Raw genomic sequence first — 25,426 nt, forward strand, 5'->3', positions numbered from 1 at the left:
GCCTCCATTAGGATATCTCACAATTATCTCAGACTCAACTTGTCCCAGACTCATCCTGTCATCCTTTTTCCTTAAAGGTACTCTTATTTCTGTCTTTGTGTGTATCATTGAAGGACCCAGATCTAATCATCAGACTACAGAAACCTTCCCCTTCTCCTACACCTTACCATTACATGACTAAAGGCCTATTTACCACCTTTTTACCCAATAAGTATATCATATGTGCCTTTCAACAAAAAATGACGAGGCATACTAAAAGGCAAAAAACACAGTTTGAAGAGACAGAGCAAGCATTAGAACCAGACTTTGATATTGCAGTGATGTTGACATTATCAGGAATTTAAAATAACTATGATTAATATGCTGAGGGTGCTAATGGAAAAAATAGACAATATGCAAGAACAGATGGATAATGTAAGCAGAAAGATGGAAATTCTAAGAAAGAAACAAAAAGAAATGCTAGAAATTAAAATCACTGAAATGGAAATGAAGAATGCCTTTGGTGGGCTTTTTTTTTTTTTTTCGCGGTACGCGGGCCTCTCACTGTTGTGGCCTCTCCCGTTGCAGAGCACAGGCTCTGGACGCGCAGGCTCAGCAGCCATGGCTCACGGGCCCAGCCACTCCGCGTCGTGTGGGATCTTCCCAGACCAGGGCATGAACCCATGTCCCCTGCATCGGCAGGTGGACTCTCAACACTGCACCATGAGGGAAGCCCTTTGTTTAAAAAAAATAATAATAATAATTTATTTATTTATTTTGGCTGCATTGGCTCTTTGTTGCTGCACACAGACTTTTCCCTAGTTGCGGCGAGCGGGGGCTACTCTTCATTCCAGTGCATGGGCTTCTCATTGCAGTGGCTTCTCTTGCGGAGCACGGGCTCTAGGCACACAGGCTTCAGCATTTGCGGCACGCGGGCTCAGTAGTTGTGGCTCATGGGCTCTAGAGTGCAGGCTCAGTAGTTGTGGTGCAAGGGCTTAGTTGCTCCACGGCATGTGGCATCTTCCCAGATGAGGGATCGAACCCATGTCCCGTACATTGGCAGGCGGATTCTTAACCACTGAGCCACCAGGGAAGTGCCAGTGGGTTTATTTATAGATTGTACATAACTGAGGAAAAGATCTATGAGGTTGAAGATATGTCAGTAGAAACTTACTAAACTGAAAAGCAAACAGAAAAAAAAAACTGAAATAAATGGAAAAGAATATCTAGGAGCTATGGGGTAACTACAAAAGGCATAACATATACATAATGAGAATGCCAGAAGAAGGAAGAGAAAGAAACAGGAGCAATATTTAGAGCAATAATGATTGCGAATTTCCTCAAGTTAATGTCAGACACTGAACCACAGATTAAAGAAGCTCAAAGAACACCAAGGAGGCTGATGCCAAAAAACAAAACAAAAATAAACAAACGAAAAAACTACACCTAGGCATAACATATTCAAATGACAGAAAATCAAAGATGAAAAAATCTTGAAAGAAGCCAGAGGGAAAAAAGCACCTTACCAAAAGAGGAGCAAAGATAAGAATTACAACCAATTTCTCCTCAGAAATCACCTATGCAAAAACATAGTGAAGTGAAGTATATAAGTGTTGAGGGAAAAAACCTTCCAATCTAGAATTCTGTGTCCTGTGACTTTATCCTTTAAAAGTGAAGGAGAGATAAAGACTTTCTTAGACAGAGAACCATTGAGGAAATTTGTTGCCAGAAGACCTGTCTTACAAGAAGTGTTAAAAGAAGTTCTTCAGAGAGAAGGAAAGTGAGTCAGGTCAGAAACTCAGATCCAAATAGGGAAAGGAAGGGCAATAGGGAATGAATAAGTGAAGGTAGAATAAAAACTTTTATTTTTCTTTATTGATTTAACAGATAATGTTTGTTCAAAATAATAATAGTGGGACTTCCCTGGTGGTCCAGTGGTTAAGAATCTGCCTTCCAATGCAGGAGACACGGGTTCGATCCCTGGACAGGGAACTAAGATCCCACATGCTGCAGGGCAGCTAAGCCTGTGTGCCACAACTAGAGAGCCTGTGAGCCTCAACTACTGAGCCCACATGTCACAACTGGAGAGCCTGTGCGCTGCAGCTACTGAGCCCCCACACTCTGGAGCCCATGCGCCACAACTAGAAAGAAGCCCGTTCACCGCAATGAAGAGCCTGCATGCCGCAATGCAAGATCCTGCATGCCACAACAAAAGATCCCGCATGCCGCAACTAAGACCCAACGCAGCCGAATAAATAAATAGTTGAAAATAACCTACCTCCAATTCCATCTTCTCATTAAAAAAAGTAGTAACAGCAAGAACATTTGATGATTATAGTTATGTATAATTGAAGTGGATGACAGCAATGATACAAGGGATTAGAGGGCGGAATTAGGATTATTTTGTTATTGTAAAGTATTAGTACTACCAAAGAATCCATATATTGCTATTTGAAGGTGAACTTGGATTAGCTGTAAATATGTATTGCAAACTCTAGGGCAACCACTAAATTTTTTTTTTTTTCTGTATGTGGGCCTCTCACTGTTGTGGCCTCTCCCGTTGCGGAGCACAGGCTCTGGACGTCAGGCTCAGCGGCCATGGCTCACGGGCCTAGCCGTTCCACGGCATGTGGGATCTTCCCGGACCGGGGCACGAACCCGTGTCCCCTGCATCGGCAGGCGGACTCTCAACCACTGTGCCACCAGGGAAGCCCCCTAAATTTTTTTAAAGAAGTATATGGAAACATATGTATATGTATAACTGATTCACTTTGTTATAAAGCAGAAACTAACACACCATTGTAAAGCAATTATACTCCAATAAAGATGTAAATAAATAAAGAAGTATAGCTGATATGCTGAGAAAGAAGGAAACATGGAATCATGTAATATACTGCATTAACACCAGAGAAGGTAGAAAAGGAGAAGACAAAAACAGTAACAAAGAAGAAGGACAACGAATAGGAAACAGTAACAAATATGATAGATAGTAATCCACCTATATCAGTAATCACTTTAAATGTCGATAGTCTAGATGCACCAATTAAAAGATAGAGACTGTCAGTTGAATCAAAAAACAAGTCCCAAATATATTTTATATACAAAAAACCAACTTTAAATATAAAGACACATATAGGTTAAAAGTAAAAAGATGGGGCTTCCCTGGTGGCGCAATGGTTGAGAGTCCGCCTGCCGATGCAGGGGACACGGGTTCGTGCCCCTATCTGGGAAGATCCCACATGCCGCGGAGCGGCTAGGCCCGTGAGCCATGGCCGCTGAGCCTGCGCTTCCGGAGCCTGTGCTCCGCAATGGGAGAGGCCACAACAGTGAGAGGCCAGCATACCGCAAAAAAAAAAAAAAAAAAGTAAAAAGATGGAGAAAGATATAACATGCTAACACTACTCCAAAGAAAGCTAGAGTAGCTGTATTAATTTCAGACAGCAGATTCAAAGCAAGAAATATTATGAGGTATAAAGAGAGGCATTACATAATGATAAAGGGGTAAAAATGTAAAAATTCTCAGCAAACTATTATCACATTGAATCCAGTAATTAATAAAAAGAGTTATATGGCACAACCAAGGGATTTATCTCAGGTATGCAGCCTGTTTCAACATTTGAGAATCAACTAATGTAATTCATTTCATTAACAGGCTAAAGAAGAAAAATCACACAATCATATTAATAGATGCAGAAAAAACATTTGACAAAATCCAACACCCATTCATGATGACAACTCTAAGGAAACTAGGAATGGGGGGAAAGTTCTCAACTTGATAAAGAACATCTACAACAAATCTACAGCTAACAATGTACTTAATGATAGGAAAGTATTTAGAAGCTTTCCTACTAAAATCAGGCACAAGGCAAGGCTATCCCCCCTCACCACTCCCTCTCAGTATCATACTGGAAGTCCTAGCTAACACAATAAGACAAGAACAGAAAATAAAAGATATACTGATTGGCAAGGAAGAAATAAAGCTGTCTTTGTTCACAGATGACATAACTGTCTAAGAATCCACAAAAAACTTGTAGAACTAATAAGCGACTATAGCAAGGTTGAAGGATACAAGGTGGTATGCAAAAGTCAGTTGCTTTCCTATATACCAGCAATGAACAAGTGGAACTTGAAATTAAAAACAATACAATTTACATTAGCATGGGAAAAATGAAATACTTAGATATAAGTTTAACAAAATATGTACCAGATCTCTGAAGAAAAACTGCAAAACTGATGAAAGAAACCAAACAAGAACAAAATAAATGGAGAGATAGTCCAGATCATGGATAGGAAGACTTATTTATTTATTTGGATGTGCCGGGTCTTTAGTAGCTTCACACGGGATCTTTGTTGTGGTGTGCAGGATCTAGTTCCCTAACCAGGGATTGAACCTAGGCCCCCTGCGTTGGGAGCACGGAGTCTTAACCACTGGACTGCCAGGGAAGTCCCTGGTTAGGAAGACTTGATATTGTCAAGATGTCATTTCTCCCCATCTTGATCTGTAGATTCAACCCAATTCCAATCAAAATCCCAGCAAGATATTTTTGTGGTTATTGACAAACTGACTCTAAAGTTTGTACGGAGAGGCAAAAGACCCAGATTAGTCAACTCAATATTGAAGGAAAAGAGGAAAGTTGGAGGACTGCCACCCCCCAACCTCAAGACTTACTATAAAGCTATAATAATCAAGACAGTGTGGTATTGGCAAAAGAATAGACACATCAGTGAAACAGAATAGAGAGCCCAGACATAGACCCACATAAATAAAGTCAATGATCTTTGACAACATAGCAAAGAAAATACAATGGAGAAAATACAGTCTTTTCAAAAATGGTACTGTAACAACCGGACATTCACATGCAGAAAAATGAATCTAGACACAGACCTCACAAAAATTAAGTCATAATGGATCATAGACCTGAATGTAAAATGCAAAACTATAAAACTCCTAGAAGATAACATAGGAGAAAATCTAGATGACCTTTGGTATGGTGATGACTCTTAAAATACAATACCAAAGGCATGATCCATAAAAGGAATAATTGATAAGCTGGACTTCATTAATATAAAACAACATTTCTATTCTGTGAAAGACACTGTCAAGAGAATAGGGGAAGCCACAGATTTGGATAAAATATTAACAAAGCATATCTGATCAAGGGCCATTTTCAAAATATGCAAATAACAATAAGAAAACAAAAAACCCAATTAAAAATGCGGTGAAAGATCTGAACATATTGCTCATTAAAGAAGCATATGGCAGCTAAGCATATGAAAAGGTATTCAACATCATGTGTCATTTGGGAATTGCAAATTAAAACAATAAGGTACTACTACACACCTGTTAGAATGGCCAAAATCCAAAACACTGACATCACCAAATGCAACAGGTATTCTTATTCATTGTTGGCAGGAATGCATAATGATACAGCCACTGTGGAAGACAGTTTGGTGATTTCCTACAAAACTAAACATATTCTTACCATGTGATCTAGCAATCCTGTTCCGTGGTATTTACCCAAAAGTTGAAAACTCATGTCCACACAAGTTTTATAGCAGCTTTACTCATAATTGCCAAAACTTGGAAGCAACTAAGATATCCTTCAGTAGGTGAATGGATAAACTGTGGTTCAGCTAGACCATGTAATATTATTGAGCACTAATAAGGAATGAGCTATTAAACCCTGAAAAGACGTGGAGGAATCTTAGATTCATATTACTAAGTGAAAGAAGCCAATCCGAAAAGGCTACATACTGTGTGATTCCAACTATACATTTAACATTCTGGAAAAGAAACCTATGGAGACAGTAGAAAAATCAGTGATTGCCAGGGGTTAGTGGGGAGGGAGGGCTGAATAGGTGGAACAGAGAACATTTTTAAGGCAATGAAACTATTCTGTTATGATACTACATGGTAGATATATATCATTATACATTTGCCGAAACCTGTGGAATGAACAACACCAAGAGTGAACCTTAACATAGGAGTCTGGGTGATAATGGTGTGTCAAAGTAGTTCATCAATGTAGCAAATGTACCAGTATTGTGGGGAACGTTGATAGTGGGAGAGGTTGTGTGTGTGCGGTAGGGAGGAGGAGGTACGTGGGAACTGTATTTCTACTCAGTTTTGCTGTGAACCTAAAACTGTTCTAAAAAATAAAGTGTATTAAAAAATAATAGGGCTTCCCTGGCGGCGCAGTAGTTGAGAGTCCACCTTCCGATGGAGGGGACACAGGTTCGTGCCCCGGTCTGGGAAGATCCCACATGCTGCGGAGCGGCTGGGCCCGTGAGCCGTGGCTGCTGAGCCTGCGCATCCGGAGCCTGTGCTCTGCAACGGGAGAGGCCACAACAGTGAGAGGCCTGCGTACCGCAAAAAAAAAAAAAATAATAATAATAGACAGGAATTACAAGTAGATGTTTAAGTCTCATCTACTTCCTATGAGAAGACAAAATTGATACAAGGTGAAATCAGAGGCCCTCAGTCTCATTAGAGAATTTGCTAGTGTGGACTAAATTAGAAATAGCCTGAGCAGGTAGGAGATACAGGTGATCTTTCCAGGTACAGATCACAAAGTTGGTATAGCAGCAAAATATAAAAGTATTGGGGAATCTCAACCTCCTGGCAGCATTTGGAAGCAGGCCCTTTGTTAAATTCTTGACCTACTGTGCTCTCCATTTCATTGAATAGAAGAGAGGAAACAATGAATGACACTGTTAACTTGTACTTAATTCTAACTCTTAAGATAATTCAGCTTATTTTTAAAAGTTATTTTTATTTCTGAGATATGCATTTTAAAGTAATAACTAGAATTATGACTTATAATATTATACCAGAACATGTAAGATTTTTAGGAATTTCATCTAATGTCTGAAACATTTATATTTAAATTTATTTTTAATTCAGCTCATTTTGAACTGAAGGGCTTATTAGGTGAAAATGACCTGTCATTTTAGACTTTGTAACATGCAAGTAAGTGTACACTAGACATAGTCAAACAGACTTCAGAAAGTTGAAGCATATTTCATAGAGCTCACAAGAAATAAAGATAAGTATTGAATGAATTGAAGGAAGAGTTCATGAAGCCATAAATGTCTGCTACATTTTGAGGGGAACTTTTTTTGTTTTTTGTTTTACCAGCTTCAGTTGACATTGCTTGGGTACATATTCCATTAGAGAGGTAGAGATAGCCCTTGCTATGGCCCCTCTGAATTGGAACAGGAAACTGAACTGCCACAGATGGGTTAAACACAGGGGAGCCAGAAGTGGTTGGTACTAATTCTATTAAATACTGAGGCTCGAAATCTACCCATCAAATCCTTTCTCTTTGGAAAGCACACATACACATAGCATACAAAGTAGATGGACACCTAGTTTGCAGCTGCAAATCTGAATTGTGTTGTGCAGTTTTTCCTGTTATTTTTCAAGACGAACACATATCACAGAATTAGGGGGTCAGAGACTCCTTGGGTGGTGCAACGATCCCAAAGAGGTAAATTTTCCTTATGTTTTTTTGTAGGTAATGTATTATAAGTTATCCATTATTGTAAGTAACCTGAACATATCTTTTCCTGATTGGAACTATGGAGACTCTGGAAAACCTGACAGGCTGGAGAAGTACAGGCATACCTCATTTTATTGTGCTTCACTTTATTGCATTTCACAGATATTGAATTTTTAAAAATTGAAGGTTTGTGGCAACCTTGTGTTGTCAGTTGATGGTTAGCATTTTTTAGTGATAAAGTTAGGTATGTACTTTTTTTTAAGACATAATGCTATTGTACACTTAATAGACTACAGTGTAGTATAAACATGACTTTTATATGCACTGGGAAACCAAAAAAAAAAAACCTCATGTGACTCACTTTATTGCCACATTCACTTTATTGCAGTGGTCTGGAACCAAACCTGCAATATCTCTGAGGTATGCCTGTACAAGGGATAGTTTCATGATTAAATGTAACAGGAAGTTAAAATGGAACTTTTCATTTTGTCTCAGTTTTGGCTAAAAACTCCAAGGCCAAGCAATATAGGTGCCAAAATTACCCTCACGTTCTAAAGCAAGGTACTAGAGTACCTTATGTAGGACATGCTAAGAGACATCTTCTGTCAGCATTAGCTCATCTCCTATCTCTCAGCTATATAAGGGAGGGCAAAGAATCCATGGGGAAGGGCAGAAATGGTTTGGAGGGAGAATTTCTTTGGAGAGAGTTGTCAGTGTGCTGTATATGCCCCTCCTACTTCCTGGTAAGTATGTTGGGAGCACTTCCCCCTCATCTGAAGCCAAGAGAAGAAAAACACTCAAAAAGCTTGAAGTATTTTCTCTGAAACGTGGAAGATGCAAGGTCTGTTACCTGAAATAAATTTAAGGCTGGTGGCAGAATGAAGTAGAGCAGAGTTTAGTGGGGACAAGGACACAAGTGTGTTTCCCATGGACCAAAGGTGGAAACTGCAAAGGGATACAATTGTAGATTATTTTAAAAGGAGCTTCATCACAGAAATCCATCTGGAGAGGTAAGGTGACCCTTGTGGAAGCAAAGGGTTGAAGGTAGCGTCTTAGTTGTCCAGTTGTAGAAAGAATCATCCCTATAAAGGAGTTGCAGGTAGGAGATCCCTACTGGGTCAGAGGATTCTTTGTGAAACCCACAGAAATTCCCCACTCAAGAAGGAATTCTGTATCTAAAAGATGCTGCACCCAAAGGACACCAATATCAGATTGCAACAGTATTGGTTGTATAAAATGTAGTCTTTTCCTCTAAATTTCTCCTCTTTTCCAGGCTGGACAATTGAGGGGGCTTGAAGCAGTAGCTAGCAAGAAGTGGGAGGAGATGGAGCACAGAAGGGAGAAGAAGTAAGTCCCTCACTCCTTCTCTACTGTGGACTTAATTTCCTGTAGCAGTAATGGCAGTCAAGCCAGTGGCGGTGTCCTCTGTCCAGGGGTGGAATTGATGGTTCAGTCTGCGGCATCTTGAACCTGAGGTCAAGAAAAATGGTGATCAGATCAGTTCTGCTGCCTGGGTTTGGACATAATTTCAAGCTATAAATCTCTGAAAGTGTTTTCTAGTCCTCTTGATAGTTCTAGGACTTGCCCAATAATAAATTCCTTATCATTATAAATTAGCCAGAATTGATTCCTGTGACTTGCAATGAAGTCGGTCAAAAGCAGTATCAGGAATTTTGCAAGAAAACAGATCATCAGGGGAATGGGTCAGTCTGGGATTAATTATCCGACCTGTTGAGGCTGAAAGCAGTGAAAATCCAGTTGATTTTAAGGAGTAGATTATCTCTAGGTATGCAGGGGTGGAACAGTTAATAGAAAATCAACTCTGATTTACTGGAAATAAGTAAGAAAGTATTAAAGGCAAAGCCTTAGGGACCACAAGATTTTTGCTGTAGAAGAGTGTTAAAGTACATGAGCCATTCAAAGCCTGTGGCGGGTAGATGGTTGCTTCCGAAAGTGCTGGACATTTTAATGAAAGAGAATGGTAAATTCTGCTGCTCAATGATGTCAAGGCTCTAGTTCAACTTCTCTGCCAGTCTCGTCTTTCCCATCATGGTTGCAAGATGGCTGCTGCAGCTCCAGACTGTCATGTCCTTACATGACAGTATCCAAAGGCAGGAAGGAAAGGGTCTTTTCTCCGCTCCCCACTTTTTTTCTTTTAAAAAAATTGAAGTATAGGGAATTCCCTGGCGGTCCAGTGGTTAGGACTCTGTGCTTCCACTTCAGGGGACAAGGGTTCCATCCCTGGTTGGGGAACTAAGATCCTGCAAGCTGCGTGGCATGGCCTAAATAAATAAATAAAAATAAAAATTGAAGTATAGTTGATTCACAATGTTGTTAGCTTCCGGTATACAGCAAAGTGATTCAGTTATACATATATATACATATTATTTTTTGTATTCTTTTCCATTATGGTTTATTACAGGATATTGAATATAGTTCCCTGTGCTATACAGTAGGTCCTTGTTGATTATTTTACATATAGTAGTTTGTATCTGCTATTTCAAACTGCTACTTTATCTCTTCCCCACACCCTTTCTCCTTTGGTAACCATAAGTTTGTTTTCTATGTCTGTGTTTCTGTTTCATAAATAAGTTCATTTGTGTCATATTTTAGATTCCACACATAAGTGATATCATATGGTATTTGTCTTTCTCTTTCTGACTTACTTCATTTAATATGATAATCTCTAAGTCCATCCATGTTGCTGCAAATGGCATTATTTCATTCTTTTTTATGGCTAAGTAGTACTCCATTGTATATATGTAGTGGAATATATATATATATATGTAGTGGAATTGCTGGGTCATATGGTAGTTCTATTTTTAGTTTTTTAAGGAACCTCTATACTGTTCTCCATAGTGGCTGTATCAATTTACATTCCCACCAACAGTGCAGGAGGGTTCCCTTTTCTCCACATTCTCTCCAGCATTTATTGTTTGTATATATATATATATATTTTTTTTTTTTTTGGTGGTATGTGGGCCTCTCAGTATTGTGGCCTCTCCCGTTGCAGAGCACAGGCTCCGGACACGCAGGCTCAGTGGCCATAGCTCACGGGCCCAGCTGTTCTGCGGCATGTGGGAACTTCCCGGACTGGGGCACGAACCCATGTTCCCTGCATCAGCAGGTGGACTCTCAACCACTGCGCCACCAGGGAAGCCCGTCTGTAGATTTTTTGATGGCCATTCTGACTGGTGTGAGGTGATACCTCATTGTAGTTTTGATTTGCATTTCTCTAATGATTAGTGATGTTGAGTATTCTTTCATGTGTTTGTTGGCAATCTGTATATCTTCTTTGGAGAAATGTCTATTTAGGTCTTCTGGACCTAAATTTTTGGATTGGGTTGTTTGGTTTTTTTTTTGATATTGAGCTGCAATGAGCTGCTTGTAAATTTTGGAGATTAATCCTTTGTCAGTTGCTTCATTTGCAAATATTTTCTCCCATTCTGAGGGTTGTCTTTTCGTCTTGTTTATGGTTTCCTTTGCTGTGAAAAAGCTTTTAAGTTTCATTAGGTCCCATTTGTTTATTTTTGGGTTTATTTCCATTACTCTAGGAGGTGGGTCAAAAAGGACCTTGCTGTGATTTATGTCATAGAGTGTTCTGCCTATGTTTTCCTCTAAGAGTTTTATAGTGTCTGGCCTTACATTTAGGTCTTTAATCCATTTTGAGTTTATATTTGTGTATGGTGTTAGGGAGTGTTCTAATTTCATTCTTTTACATGTAGCTGTCCAGTTGTCCCAGCACCACTTATGGAAGAGGCTATCTTTTCTCCATTGTATGTTCTTGCCTACCTTGTCATAAATTAGGTGACCATATGTGCGTGGGTTTATCTCTGGGCTTTCTATCCTGTTCCATTGATCTATATTTCTGTTTTTGTGTCAGTACCATACTGTCTTGATTACTATAGCTTTGTAGTATAGTCTGAAGTCAGGGAGCCTGCTTTCTCCAGCTCCATTTTTCCTTCTAAAGATTGCTTTGTCTATTCCTGGTCTTTTGTGTTTCCATACAAACTTTGAAATTTTTTGTCCTAGTTCTGTGAAAAATGCCATTGGTAGTTTGATAGGGATTGCATTGAATCTATAGATTGCTTTGGGTAGTATAGTCATTTTCACAAGGTTGATTCTTCCATTCCAAGAACATGGTATATCTCTCCATCTGTTTGTATCATCTTTAATTTCTTTCATCAGTGTCTTATAGTTTTCTGCATACAGGTCTTTTGTCTTGTTAGGTAGGTTTATTCCTAGGTATTTTATTCTTTTTGTTGCAGTGGTGCATGGGAGTGTTTCCTTAATTTCTCTTTCAGATGTTTCATCATTAGTGTATAGGAATGCAAGAGATTTCTGTGCGTTAATATTGTATCCTGCTCCTTTACCAAATTCATTGATTAGCTCTAGTAGTTTTCTGGTAGCATCTTCAGGATTCTCTATGTATAGTATCATGTTATCTTCAAACAGTGACAGCTTTACTTCTTCTTTTCCGATTTGGATTCCTTTTATTTCTTTTTGTTCTCTGATTGCTGTGGCTAAAACTTCCAAAACTATGTTCAGTAATAGTGGTGAGAGTGGACAACCTTGTCTTGTTCCTGATCTTAGTGGAAATGGTTTCAGTTTTTCACCATTGAGAATGATGTTGGCTGTGGGTTTGTCATATATGGCCTTTATTATGTTGAGGTAAGTTCCCTCTATGCCTACTTTCTGGAGGGTTTTTATCATAAATGGGTGTTGAATTTTGTCAAAAACTTTTTCTGAATCCATTGAGGCGATCATATGGTTTTTTTCCTTCCATTTGTTAATATGGTGTATAACATTGATTGATTTGCGTATATTGAAGAATCCTTGCATTCCTGGGATAAACGCCACTTGATCATGGTGCATGATCCTCTTAATGTGCTGTTGGATTCTGTTTGCTAGTATTTTGTTGAGGATTTTTGCCTCTATGTTCGTCAGTGATACTGGTCTGTAGTTTTCTTCTTTTGTGACATCTTTGTCTGGTTTTGGTATCAGAGTGATGGTGGGCTCGTAGAATGAGTTTGGGAGTGTTTCTCTCTCTGCTGTATTTTGGAAGAGTTTGAGAAGGATAGGTCTTAGCTCTTCTCTAAATGTTTGTTGGAATTCGCCTGTGAAGCCATCTCTTCCTGGGCTTTTGTTTGTTGGAAGATTTTTAATTACAGTCTCAATTTCAGTGCTTGTGAATGGTCTGTTCATATTTTCTATTTCTTCCTGGTTCAGTCTCGGAAGGTTGTGCTTTTCTAAAAATTTGTCAATTTCTTCCAGGTTGTCCATTTTATTGGCATATAGTTGCCTGTAGTAATCTCTCACGATCCTTTGTATTTCTGCAGTGTCACTTGTTACTTCTCCTTTTTCATTTCTAATTCTATTGTTTTGAGTCTTTTCCTTTTTTTCTTGATGAGTCTGGCTAATGGTTTATCAATTTTGTTTATCTTCTCAAAGAACCAATTTTACTTTTATTGACCTTTGCAATCGTTTCCTGCATTTCTTTTTCATTTACTTCTGATCTGATCTTTATGATTTCTTTCCTTCTGCCAACTTGGGGTTTTTTTGTTCTTCTTTCTCTGATTGCTTTAGGTGTAAGGTTAGGTTGTTTATTTGAGATGTTTCTTGTTTCTTGAGGTAGGATTGTATTGCTATAAACTTGCCTGTTAGAACTGCTTTTGTTGCATCCCATAGGTTTTGGGTCGTTGTGTTTTCATTGTCATTTGTTTCTCGGTATTTTTTGGTTTTCTGTTTGATTTTTTCAGTGACCTCTTGGTTATTAAGTAGTGTATTGTTTAGCCTCCATGTGTTTGTATTTTTTACAGATTTTTTTCTTGTAATTGATATCTAGTCTCATAGCATTGTGGTCTGAAAAGATACTTGATACGATTTCAATTTTCTTAAATTTACCAAGGCTTGATGTGTGACCCAAGATATGATCTATCCTGGAGACTGTTCCCTGAGCCCTTGAGGAGAAAGTGTATTCTGTTTTTTTTTTTGGATGGAATGTCCTATAAATATTAATTAAGTCCATCTTGTTTAATGTATCATTTAAAGCTTGTGTTTCCTTATTTATTTTCATTTTCATGATTTGTCCATTGGTGAAAGTGGGGTGTTACAATCCCCTACTATGATTGTGTTACTGTCAATTTCCCCTTTAATGGCTGTTAGAATTTGCCTTATATATTGAGGTGCTCATATGTTGGGTACATAAATATTTAGGATTGTTATATCTTCTTCTTGGATTGATCCCTTGATCATTATGTAGTGTCCTTCTTTGTTTCTTATAATAGTCATTATTTTAAAGTCTATTTTGTCTGATATGAGAATTGCTACTCCATCTTTCTTTTGATTCCCATTTGCATGGAATATCTTTTTCCATCCCCTCACTTTCAGTCTGTATGTGTCCCTAGGTCTGAAGTGGGTCTCTTGTAGACAGCATATTTATGGGTCTTGTTTTTGTATCCATTCAGCCATTTTATGTGTTTTGGTGGGAGCATTTAATCCATTTACACTTAAGGTAATTATCAATATGTATGTTCCTATTACCATTTTCTTAAGTGTTCTTTTCTTTTTATTGAATGTCTTTTTTTTTTTTTTTTTTTTTTTTTTTTTTGCTGTACACGGGCCTCTCACTGTTGTGGCCTCTCCCGTTGCGGAGCACAGGCTCTGGACGCGCAGGCTCAGCGGCCATGGCTCACGGGCCCAGCCGCTCCACGGCATGTGGGATCTTCCCGGACCGGGGCACGAACCTGTGTCCCCTGCATCGGCAGGCGGACTCTCAACCACTGCGCCGCCAGGGAAGCCCTGAACGTCTTTTTTTTTACATTGCAGTTAACACTTTTGCAAATTAGGGAGTTCATATGAATAGAGATATTTTCTCAGATTTCTTACCCAGGAAGTATCCTTGGTTCTCACACCATGGACCTATTTTCTTCTTTTGCAACATTTGTTCTCTGCTTCAAAGTCCTGTCATTTAACTATGTACTTTCCCCCTTTCACTTCTTTTTGTTGCCTTTTTGCATCTCTTCTGTGTAACACTGTTCCTGGTGTTTTGGCCTTTGCTTCTATTGATCAACACTGTGGTTGATTATTTTAACCAAAATCATTGATCCTAGTCTTACCCACTCCCCAGTTACCAGGGATCCCCTGATTGGGACATTTTTATAAATCATTTCTCAGGGTCTATGCCAAGAGAGCACAATGTAGCTAAAATTGTAGACTTGAATCACTTGTAAGACAACCATGACAAAGCAAGAGAATGAGGCAGTTGGGGAACCCTTTAAGTATCTGTTACCTGCCACTCACTACTCACATCTCCATGGTTTTCACCTGAGTCTGATAATGAAGGGCCTGGAGTGGGCATTCTGTGTCAGTCGCAGACCACAGTGATTCCAGACTCAGGGCCATATTGTACTATATTGAACCTGACATTATACTCTAGAAACCTCTCTTGCTATGGAGCAGCCCCAACTGAGTTAACAATTTGTGAAGGGGAAAATATGTGTCAGTTTATATCACCACTCTATGTTGGAACAGTGTATGTCCATGTACATTATGGAAATAGAGTAGGAAGTTTTCTTTTTTGCAAATGGCCACTATTTAATCTTTTAAGGACATTGAGTACTTCTGATGATGTGGAAAGTGTCAGAAAAGACACACTGGTTAGTTTTCAACATCAAATGAAAATAGAATCATCATAAAGGTTTTTCAAACTGCTCACTCATCTCTTTGGTAATTTACCTTTTTCTTTGGTACATTACGTCAAATCCCTCATTAACTTTGTCAAAAGCAAGGGTATGGGACGCCAGTGCATCCAGATCGAATTTCTTATTCTTGTAGTCAGCAGCCAGCTTTGGGACAGAATCGATACCTTTCCAATCTGTAATTGGCCAAAATACCAAATAAAGACATGGTGCTTGACATGAAAAGGTAGTTTAACCAGTGTTTGTCGAATGAATGAAATTATCAGGTCAGATTTGGGTTGCTTCAAATAGCTTATCCCCCTGCTATGTTTAATTTTTTGTACTTCTATCTATTAAATTTTTTTTCTTCAAAAGAAAAATTCAAGATTATTTTCTAATTCTAGATAAGGAGGTATCTCAATTTGATCACTGTCTACCTTTTGTTCCCCTATGTTGGTCTATTTTAATGCAAACTGAATTTCAATTTGCAAATTATAGTTATCCTTCTATAAAGAAACTCTGTTTACTTTCAAGTAACTAATAGAATAAATAGCTTTCAGGTAGTCTTCAGATATGTTCTAGGCACTCAATATTTAAAAAATAAATTATTTTCCTTTCCTTTCAATAATCCTAATTATGATAATTTGAGTACTACTATGAAGAAAATTAAAAGAAAAAAAAAACTGACCACCAAAGCTTGTTCCATTTAGAGTACGGCCCATTATTAGCTCCACTGCAGAAACACTCAATCCGTTGTCACCAACGTTTACTCCAATGATGTACATACTCCCCAACCTACTGTTATGCTGTCAAGGGCTGCTCTCTGAAGGTCAAACAAAAAGATTAGCTGAGTAAGTAGAAAAGTAGAACATGAATTCCAATGTGGGTTTGTACAATAGTTTAGGGAAATTTTACACAACTCTGCATAAAAGATAATGGCTAATGAGGTTGTAATATTGTAGATTGAGACTTGAGGCACCAGTGTTCTGTTTCAGATAGAATATCCAATAAAATTTTGAATGTCATCAAAAAAGATATTGAAAAGAAACCAAACATATTTTACTCTGTTTAATACCACACTTATGCTGAACCCAGAATGCATCTCATTGTATATCAAGAAAAATATGCATACATGAAGGTAAAGAAAGATCTATAGAAGATATTATAAACTCTAGTCAACAAGTTTTTGACCAGGTACAATGGTATATATGAAGATATTTGCAATTCCAGGGACAAAGGATCAAAATTAAGTCACGAACAGAGGGTGAATAAGTATTCACTAGAGTCTAAAAATGAGGCATATACTGTAAACTTAGCAGATCTCAATGTAGGATAATTTAAAAGAAATGCTATTTAAAACAGAAGGCAAGATGGTTAAACAGAAAATAACAGTGGCTGCTGCTCGTCAAACATTTCGTCTGCTTCCCTATATTTTTTAGCTCTCTTGCAGTTAAGTAGAGTCATATGACTAGTTCTGGGCTATGGGCAGGAGTGACGTGTGCTGTTTCCTAGCCAAAATAGAAAAGCCAGTGTACATCCCGCCAGCTGTCCCTTCTACTCTAACAACCAAGAGGACCTCTTGTTGAGATTGTAAAGCCACAAATTTGAACTTCCTTGATTGCTGAATCACTACATGGAAGACAGGGGCCCAGGGGATTTGCATTGATCTTTGCATGAGAGAAAGAGAAAATATTATCGTAACCTACTGCAGGTTTGGAGTTAATATAAAAATGCCAAGATTGAAAATGTAAATAAGTTTAAGAAAGATATAAACTTGTGGATGGCCATTCCACATAGAAGCCCTATGTTATAGTTGAACATTTAAAATCTTTTGAGACTAATATTATACAAGAAAAATATAAACTTATCCCATATTGTTTGCCATAGCCAGTGGTTAACTTTGTTCTCACCTGTTGAGGCAACTTTTACTTCTACAGAAGTCCCAATAGGAATACCATTCCTGTTCATCACTGATCATTATATGAAAGAAGCAATCTGAAGTACAGTAAACTCTTTCCCTCTTCTCTCTGTCTGTCTTACTAGGGATGGGCAATGCAATGACCTAGAACTTTTAGAATGTGTTTTGAAATCTTTATTTGAATATGTATTTATAGTTTTGAGAATCTCTAACATTTCTAAATAGCAACTCTTCTAGTTTCTATACTTCTTATATGGCAGAAATATTTTTGTTTAATGTATATTGTACAGAGAGATCCACAGAGAGAGGTAAAGAGCACAGGCACTGCTTGCAACCTTAAGGTAGCTGCCTACATTACTCCTGGTTTGTTTGTTTTTTTTTAATTTAATGTTTTTCCTATTGCCCTTCTCTACATTTCTGAGCTTTGCTCCAAGCAGGGAATTAACCTCCATAATTATAACTTAGTTAAATGGGTATTATATGCAAATACAGGGTTTTATTTGGTAGCCTCTGATAACTTTTGATGAGAATTTTTAATTCTCAAAATCTTATAAAATTGTCCATTACTGTAAATTTCTAATTGTTCTGTTGGGTTCTTTAGACTGCTTTAGAGCATTAGTGGTCATTGAAATTAAGTTCATTCCCATTACTGGAATCTCCTCCACAACGTAGAAATTAAGCTTTCCCTAGTTATGGAAGCTTTTGGTGGAAGGGTAGTTAGCCCATCTTTTTGTGATTAAACCCATCTCTTTTTATCTGGGTTCTCTAGTGTAATTCTATTCCATAATTTAAAATACGTTTCTTGGTGTAATAAATAAGTTAATAATAGAACCTGCCAAGTTTTGGATCAGTGGTTCTCAGCTTGAGAACCAATGCATGAGAATATCCTGGGTATGGGTCAATTCACTGATACTGGAAAACAACAACTCCCCAGGTACTTCTGAAGTATAGCCAGTTTTGAGAATCTCTATACTAGAAAAATAAGTGGGCTGAATTTCAGTGTTTGTGAAACATATGAGCTGTGGGAAGTGGAGGGAGGGATGTGGCACATTGAAGGCCACAGGTGCCAAGGACAATTGAAAAAGCAAGGCCTGAAGCTTTGGATGCAGGGAAGCAGTGCAGTACAAGGGGTCCTCACTGCACGAATGTCAGTAATAGCTACCATTTATCGAGTGCTTATTACCTGCCAGATCCTCTTTTAAGCAGTTGCACTATTATAATGAAGCCATTCTAAGAGGAAAGACCCAGGAAGGGCAGCCTTCCCAGTCTCCATTCTCTTTTGTCATATCATGTTGTGTCAGGTAAGAACCGAGGGGAAAATTGCCAAAGCCTGCTCCTGGGAGGTTGAAGTACAGAATTTCATTCTGTGTACCCTCTCTAGAGGAGAGTTTTAGGAGCCAGGCTGAGTGAAGGGGTAAATAAAAGGGAATAGTGTCATAACTACTTCACAGCTCTCACTAATGAACTAAGAAGCCTCCATTGGCAGAAAAGTTAGCTGATGAATTCTTTGGTCATCTTGTTAAAAAAAACAAAACAAAACTCTACCTAGTGGCTTTGAGCAAAGATGCATTAGGTGAATATTTGCTGGAGACTAAGGCTGCGTGCTCTGGAGGCTAACTTCTCCCTATGTTGCCTGTGCAGTTGGCTCTTTACCCCATTTTCTGGAGCAGAACAGACAGGACTGGCTATGTGGGCCTGCAACCAGTGCAGTTGCCCAGGGCCCTGCACTCAGAAGGGCCCTCCTTTCCTGTCCTGAGAGGGAAGAAATCTGAATGATACAAAATTGTAGTGTTTAGGAAAAAAAGATTGAGTTTTTAATTTTGCAGCTTGTTGACTTTTTTAATTGAAAATTTCACATATGTAATTTGGACCTAATTCTGCAGCCTGATTATTGAGATCTGATGGACAGAACTGGCTTGTTTGTAGGTTGCTAACATCTCCTTGCTCTACTTTAAGATGAGAGTGGATACCTCTGGCTGTTAGGGGTGACTCCATTCACCCTGTCTATTCCCTCCTCTAAATCTGCCTTTTCTGTTTTTTTTCCTCACTTCTCATAGGCACAATTCTTTGAAAGTTTTTATTTCTAAGTTTTCTCTTAATTTTTTGCTGACTTTCATGTGAAAGAATAAACAAATATTAATAACACATTAATATTAAATAGTAATTATTAATATTTATTAATAAGTAAAAATTAATTATATGTATGTAACATATGATATCTAATATAGTATTAATAACTATTCTTAAACATAACTTATACATGTATATAAATATTAAAATTTAATAAGTATATTAAGATGCACATATTATAAATGTTAATAAGCAATATTTATTATATCCTACTATAAAAAATATACACACCATGATTTTAGCTCCACCTACACACTCAAAGGCAAAATCCACACCTCCATTGGTCATTTCAACAATGACCTCCTGAATGGGTTTATCTAGGTCTCTAGGATTGAGGCAGTTGGTGGCTCCAAGGGCTCTGGCCTTTGTAAACTTCTCACTTTTGATGTCAATAACTATGATTCTGGAAGCTTCTGCTGCTTTATAACCGATTACAGCTGAAAGACCGACACCTCCTAGGCCAAAGGTGGCACATGTAGAACCAGGTGTGACCTGCAGGCAAGAAAATTATACATTAACTTCTCAAGCAGCTGGTCCCACTTTTTTTTTTTTTTTTTTTCTTGACCACTCCGTGCTGCATGCGGGATCTTAGTTCCCTGATCAGGGATAGAATGCGTGCCCCCTGCATGGGAAGCACAGAGTCTTAACCACTGGACCACCAGGAGTCCCTGGTCCCACTTTGTAAAATAGGGACCGAGTGAGGTGGGGGCAGGACCATATAAATAAAGACTGCCTGTCATAAAACTAAATGATATAGCTAAATGGGGGCAATTTGCCAACATGAAAATGGATGAATCACTGTCTAAATCTGCAGAAACACTTGAAGACCATTAGATATTCAGCTCAAAACGAACAAACCCAAGTGAAAATCATTTTCTTGTCTTCCTTTTCCCTTTGGTGTTATGAGAACAAAAACTGAAGCCCACACATTTTAATGGGTTTATTGGTTTCTTTTTAAAATAGATCAAAGTGAGAGAGTAGCACTGACATATATACACTGATTATCTATCTGCAGACAACACTGTTACAGGACATTTTTATGCTTCCAAAGATCTCTATGAAATGTGATTAATTTGGCAGTAAAGGATACAAATAGGTTTAAAAGAACCCAGAGTTCTGGTGATACTGGGGGAGTGGTCCTCAATAATTAATCAGAGTTTATGCATCACTTTTCTTCCCAGAAGTAAATTAAACATTATTAAAGCTCTTGCCTTTTGACTAGAATTACTGACGCTTCACTTCTCTTAACTTGTTCCTATCAGATTTATTTCTCTTCTTTGAGCGTGAGGTGGTTTAGCTATTCCTCAGTAGCAGGAAGAGCAGATTCTGGGAGTTTAGGTAAGTTCTGACTAGATTTAAAAGAAAACTGTGGCTGAATCTCTAGTGTTAATATCCCTGAAGAAAGACTAGAACAGTAGAAGGTGACAGTCAGCATGGAGTCCAGAAAAGGGCAGGGTGGGGTGTGGTGGCAAAGAGCAGTAATTTTTCCCTGTGTCTCCAGTGTTAGCTCGAGGAAACTACGCCTTGACTGGAGGGTCACATCAACTCTGAACTCCACCCAACTAGCAACACCCTTCCTCCAGGAGCCTTCCGATTGTAGTTTGACCTCCCATATAGTTTTACATTTTTGTTAATGAATAAATGAATGAATGAACTTTTAGAGGGAGATAATACACTAAGAGCCAAGAGTAGCATTCTTATGGCTGATGTAATTCTCAACGAAAAGTCATATCTCGATATTCTGGCTACTAGATCAGCCTCTTATTTTGGTTAGTTTGACTTTGTTTCCTTGGCACTGAACAACTCTAAGGAATCTGATAAAAAAGAATATTTGGATTGCAAGGCTGAGGACCAAGCCTCACCAAGGCGTTCTAGGTGTTTCACATGAACCTGGCTTTATTCATTCATTTGCTGAAAAATTATCAAGCTCGTATTATGTGCCAGGCACAGGGCTAGGCTCTGGAGCTATCACAATGAACAAGAGAGAATTCTTGCCCTTACAGAGCAAATCATCTAATAGGAAGGAGAAATAAATGGGAAATTTCTTCATAGTGTGATAAGAAGGAAGACAGGGTTAAATACAGAAACTTTAGGGGAAAGTGGGAGGGAGGGATACCTCATGCATGCCTGGGAGGGGGGAGTAGGCTTCCAACAGGAAGGGATAAATAAATGGAGTCAGCCAGAAGAAGTGGGGGAGCTTTCCAGGCAGTGTTGGTGGGAGCCAGGTGTGAAAAGTCCAGAGACGCAGTCCAGAGCCCAGAGACTGAGGGTCAGGCCCAGGGGAACAGTGAGCCACAAAAGGAAGAAGGAGAAAGAATGACTACAGCATATTGAAGGAAAAGGGGAATAATTAAAGGGGAATAAAAACTTCAGATTTTTTGTTTAGGAAGATCACTCTGGTTGCATTTTGCAGTTTAGAGTCAAGGGGAAAAGATTGATGTCAAGGAGGTTCCAATAAGGAGGTTGTTTGAAGCGTCCAAGTGATATTGACATCTCTCTAATCTCTCAGTTGAAGAGCTTTGTAAAAGCTAAATTCTAACATGGAATTCCAGGGATGCATCTTACCATCATCAGGGCTGCCATCTGAGACCTTCCCCTGAAGCCACAAAGGCACAGGGTGAGAAGCAGAGATGAATTACTACAGTTTGAGAGAGAGGAATCTGCTGTGTCAGGGAGAAAGTAGGGTGGCTCTATGGAGATGGGTGGAGGTTTCTGTTGTCTCTTGACTGGGTCTGCTGCCCCAGGACGAGCATTCGCATTTAGGGGACATATTTATCAGGCTGTATTTAAATCAGGGACAGTCTATAATCTAACATTCGAGTAAAGGAAAAGAACATGAACTGGGTGCCAGCTATATGCTAGCCTCTGGGCCAGATGTCTTACATATGTAATATGATTTAATTATCCCCACAACTATTTGTAGTAGATATTATGGTAGAGAGATGGGAATAGAGAGGTTAAATAACTTGCCTAAAATCACAGAGGTAATAAACAGCAGAGCCAGGTTTTGAAGATAAATCTGGTTGCTTTATCATGCTGCCTCCTAGTAATGTCTATTTTACACAACCTGGTGATTAAGTATTTTACCTTGGCAATGTTGACTACAGCACCATAGCCAGTTGAAAATGCACAACCAAGCAGACAAACTCTCTCTAAACTGGCATCATCATCAACTTTGGCAAGGTTAACATCTGACACTACAGTGTACTGACTGAAGGTACTGGTTCCCATGAAATGGTAAATTGGTCTTCCTCTGCAGGTAAACCTGCTAGTTTTGTCTTCCATTAATTTTTGATCACCCATAGGAGTTTTGAAATGCCTAGGGGAAAAAGATACAAAAAAAGAGAAAGTAGATGGACCACTGATTACTTTCCTGAAGAAAAAAATTAGGCGTTATGTATTCGTTATGATAATTTTATTAGATGGAAAAATTGAAAAAAAACGGCTTGAGAATTTTCACCTAAATATATAGTCAGAATTGGTCTAAAGGTAATAATGATAATAATAATACACTTTTGACTGTATACTTCTTATGTGCCAGAAACTCTTTTAAGGGCTTTACATGTATTTCTTTAAAAAATTGTATTATGGAAAACTCAAGCACATATAAAAGTAGAAAGAATAGCAAAATGAATCCTCATGTAACCATCTCCAAGCTTTGGCAATTATCAATTCATGACTGATCTAGTTTCATCTATTACCTACCTGCTTCCCCAACACCAGCACCTATCCTCCCCACTTTGGACTATTTTGAAGTAAATCCTAGACATCGCTATTTCATCTGTAAATATTTCAGTATGTGTCTCTAAAAGATAAAGATTCTTTTAGTTCCACACATTGCATTTGGTTGATATGTCTCTTAAGTCTCTTTTAATTTATAGGTTCTCACCCCACCCCTTGTTTTTTCCCTGCCATTTATTTGTTGAAGAAACAGTCATTTGGCCTCCAGAATTTTCTTCACTCTAGATTTTTCTGATTACACTCTTGTAATCTGGTTTAACATGTTTCTCCATCACTGTATTTCCTCTAAACTAGTATTTTTGATCTAAATGCTTGATCTGATTCAGGTTTTATGTTTTTGTAGGAATATTGCTAAAATAGTGTTGTGTATTTTCATCTGGAGGCATATAATACCTTATCTCTATTTTTGTGACGTTAGAGAGAATTGATGGTCATTGTCAAAATCTATTATTAAAGGTTTGCAAAAGGGTGTGTTCATTCTTTGAATATCTGCAAAACCCTGTGAAGTAGGCATTATTATTGTCCCCATTTTATAGATGAGGAAATTGAGGCACAGTAATCTATGTAAGAGTAGTAAAATTTTAGCTTCTAAAATAACTAGTTTCAATTAGAATTAAGCAAAAACAGATCTTTCTATAGTCTCAGTAGAGAATAAGGCAATTAAAAATTTTGACTCTGGAGCCAGACTGCCTAGGTTCAAAATCTAGCTCCAGGACTTACATCTATGTGGTCTTGGAATAAATTACTGTGACTCATTGCATTCCTCTCTCATCCTCTGTAGAAGTAGCTATTATTCTGAATGTGGCATTTATCATTCCCTTTACTACATACACATGAACCATAAACAATATATGGTATTGTTATTGTATATGACTAAATTTATCTGTGAGAAACTTGCTTCTTTCCCTTAACATTATATGTGTGAGATTATTCTATGTTGATACATTTAGAGCAAGTTTAGCCATTCTCATTGTTATATAGTATATTTAGAGCAAGTTTAGCCATTCTCATTGGTATATAGTAATTCCATTGTGTTACTACATAGCAATTTGTTAATCTATTTCTTATTGAAGGACATTTACCCTATTTTCAATTGCTTGTTATTACAGTGTTGCAATGATCATTATGGTGCATGTCTGTTTGGGTGATTTTACAAGTTTCTTGTACACATCTAGAATTGGTGGGTACAAAGTATCCACCTCTTCAACTCCATTTAGGTATGCCAATGTACTGCCCAAAATATTTGTAACGATTTATACTCTTACTAATAGTTTATAGAGCTTACTTGATTTTTCCACAAAAATTTGTGTGTGAACTCAGACAGAACTTGCATTTTCCACATTGAGGTGTGTAGAGTGGAATTACTTTGTCACCTAGAAAAGAAGGCCATGTGTTAGATGATGCCTAAGATGTTACTTATAGTTTCTACCAGGTGAATCGGTGGAAAACACCATTCTTTATGGTATACATTTTATGTTCAGTAGGAAGTATAGGTGGCTACAGTATTTTATTAACCTGCAAGATTGCTGATTCTCCCAAGTATTGTATATACTGTCTTTTTTCTTTTTCGTTTTCTCTCTGCTGGGCAGTCAAGCAACACATCTGTATTATACCATCAAGTGCAGAGTCCTTTGTGAGACTCTGCTGTCATTGCAACACTCTGCATTATGACTATTATTTATTACATAAGGACTTTATTTATTACATTTCTAAACATCCTGCATGGAACAGAACATCCTTATATAATAGGGGAGGTGGGCAATAGGCTAGATATGGAGAGTAAACTATATGTCATCTTCATGTTTCATTTAGTTCACTCTCAAATTCTACATTTTCTACTTTTTATTCAATTTCAATAATGATTTCTATCCTCTGATGACCAAGGTCCAATAATGATGATTAACATTTGTTCAACATTTAGTATGTGTCAGTCACCATTCTAACGGCTTGCATGTATTATCTCATTTAATTCTCAGGACAACCCTTTGAGATGGGTACTGTTATTGTCCCCGTTAGAAAATGGAAATCTGAGCTGAGTCACAGAAAAGTGACTTAACTGGTTAAGGTCACACAGCCAGTAAGTGGTAGAGCTGGGAGTACATTGGCCAGACTTGTTTGTGGATGCCAAATTTTGGAGAGCAATTTGTTTCTATAATCTTGTTTTGAATGGAAAGATACTAATATACTTCTCAGTTTGGAGCATCCTCATTAAAGGAAGAAAGAATGATACGGTTCATCCTGTCTGATAAGTGACAATTGCATAGCTCATATTGCAGTATTTGATGGATCTGTTACAAAATGTAAAGTAAATAATTCGACTATTGGCATGCTTCATACACATGTTTATCTTACAAACTTCCAAGAAGACATTTAAGCTAACATTGACATATGCATAATATTTCTCGCTTAAGCTACCTATAAGTCATCATTCTTTAAATTCTTTATAATATTAAAATAGTTTTCTGTTTTATTTAGAG

The 25,426-nt window shown here is 38.0% G+C and overlaps 1 protein-coding gene across 1 annotated transcript in view; it reads right to left on the reverse strand.

Moving 5' to 3' along the window:
- Positions 1 to 6,380: 6,380 nt before the first annotated feature.
- LOC132425677 (all-trans-retinol dehydrogenase [NAD(+)] ADH4) overlaps positions 6,381 to 25,426 on the reverse strand; it is a 31,596-nt gene continuing 12,550 nt past the window's right edge. The window contains 7 exon segments of the mRNA XM_060011909.1: positions 6,381 to 9,763; positions 15,219 to 15,357; positions 15,849 to 15,944; positions 15,947 to 15,983; positions 19,440 to 19,700; positions 22,296 to 22,527; positions 24,235 to 24,322. Coding sequence (XP_059867892.1) covers positions 9,637 to 9,763; positions 15,219 to 15,357; positions 15,849 to 15,944; positions 15,947 to 15,983; positions 19,440 to 19,700; positions 22,296 to 22,527; positions 24,235 to 24,322 — 980 coding nt within the window. The 3' untranslated portion in view covers positions 6,381 to 9,636.

Source organism: Delphinus delphis, chromosome 5 (assembly GCF_949987515.2).
Source record: "Delphinus delphis chromosome 5, mDelDel1.2, whole genome shotgun sequence".
Classification (NCBI taxonomy): Eukaryota; Metazoa; Chordata; class Mammalia; order Artiodactyla; family Delphinidae; genus Delphinus; species Delphinus delphis.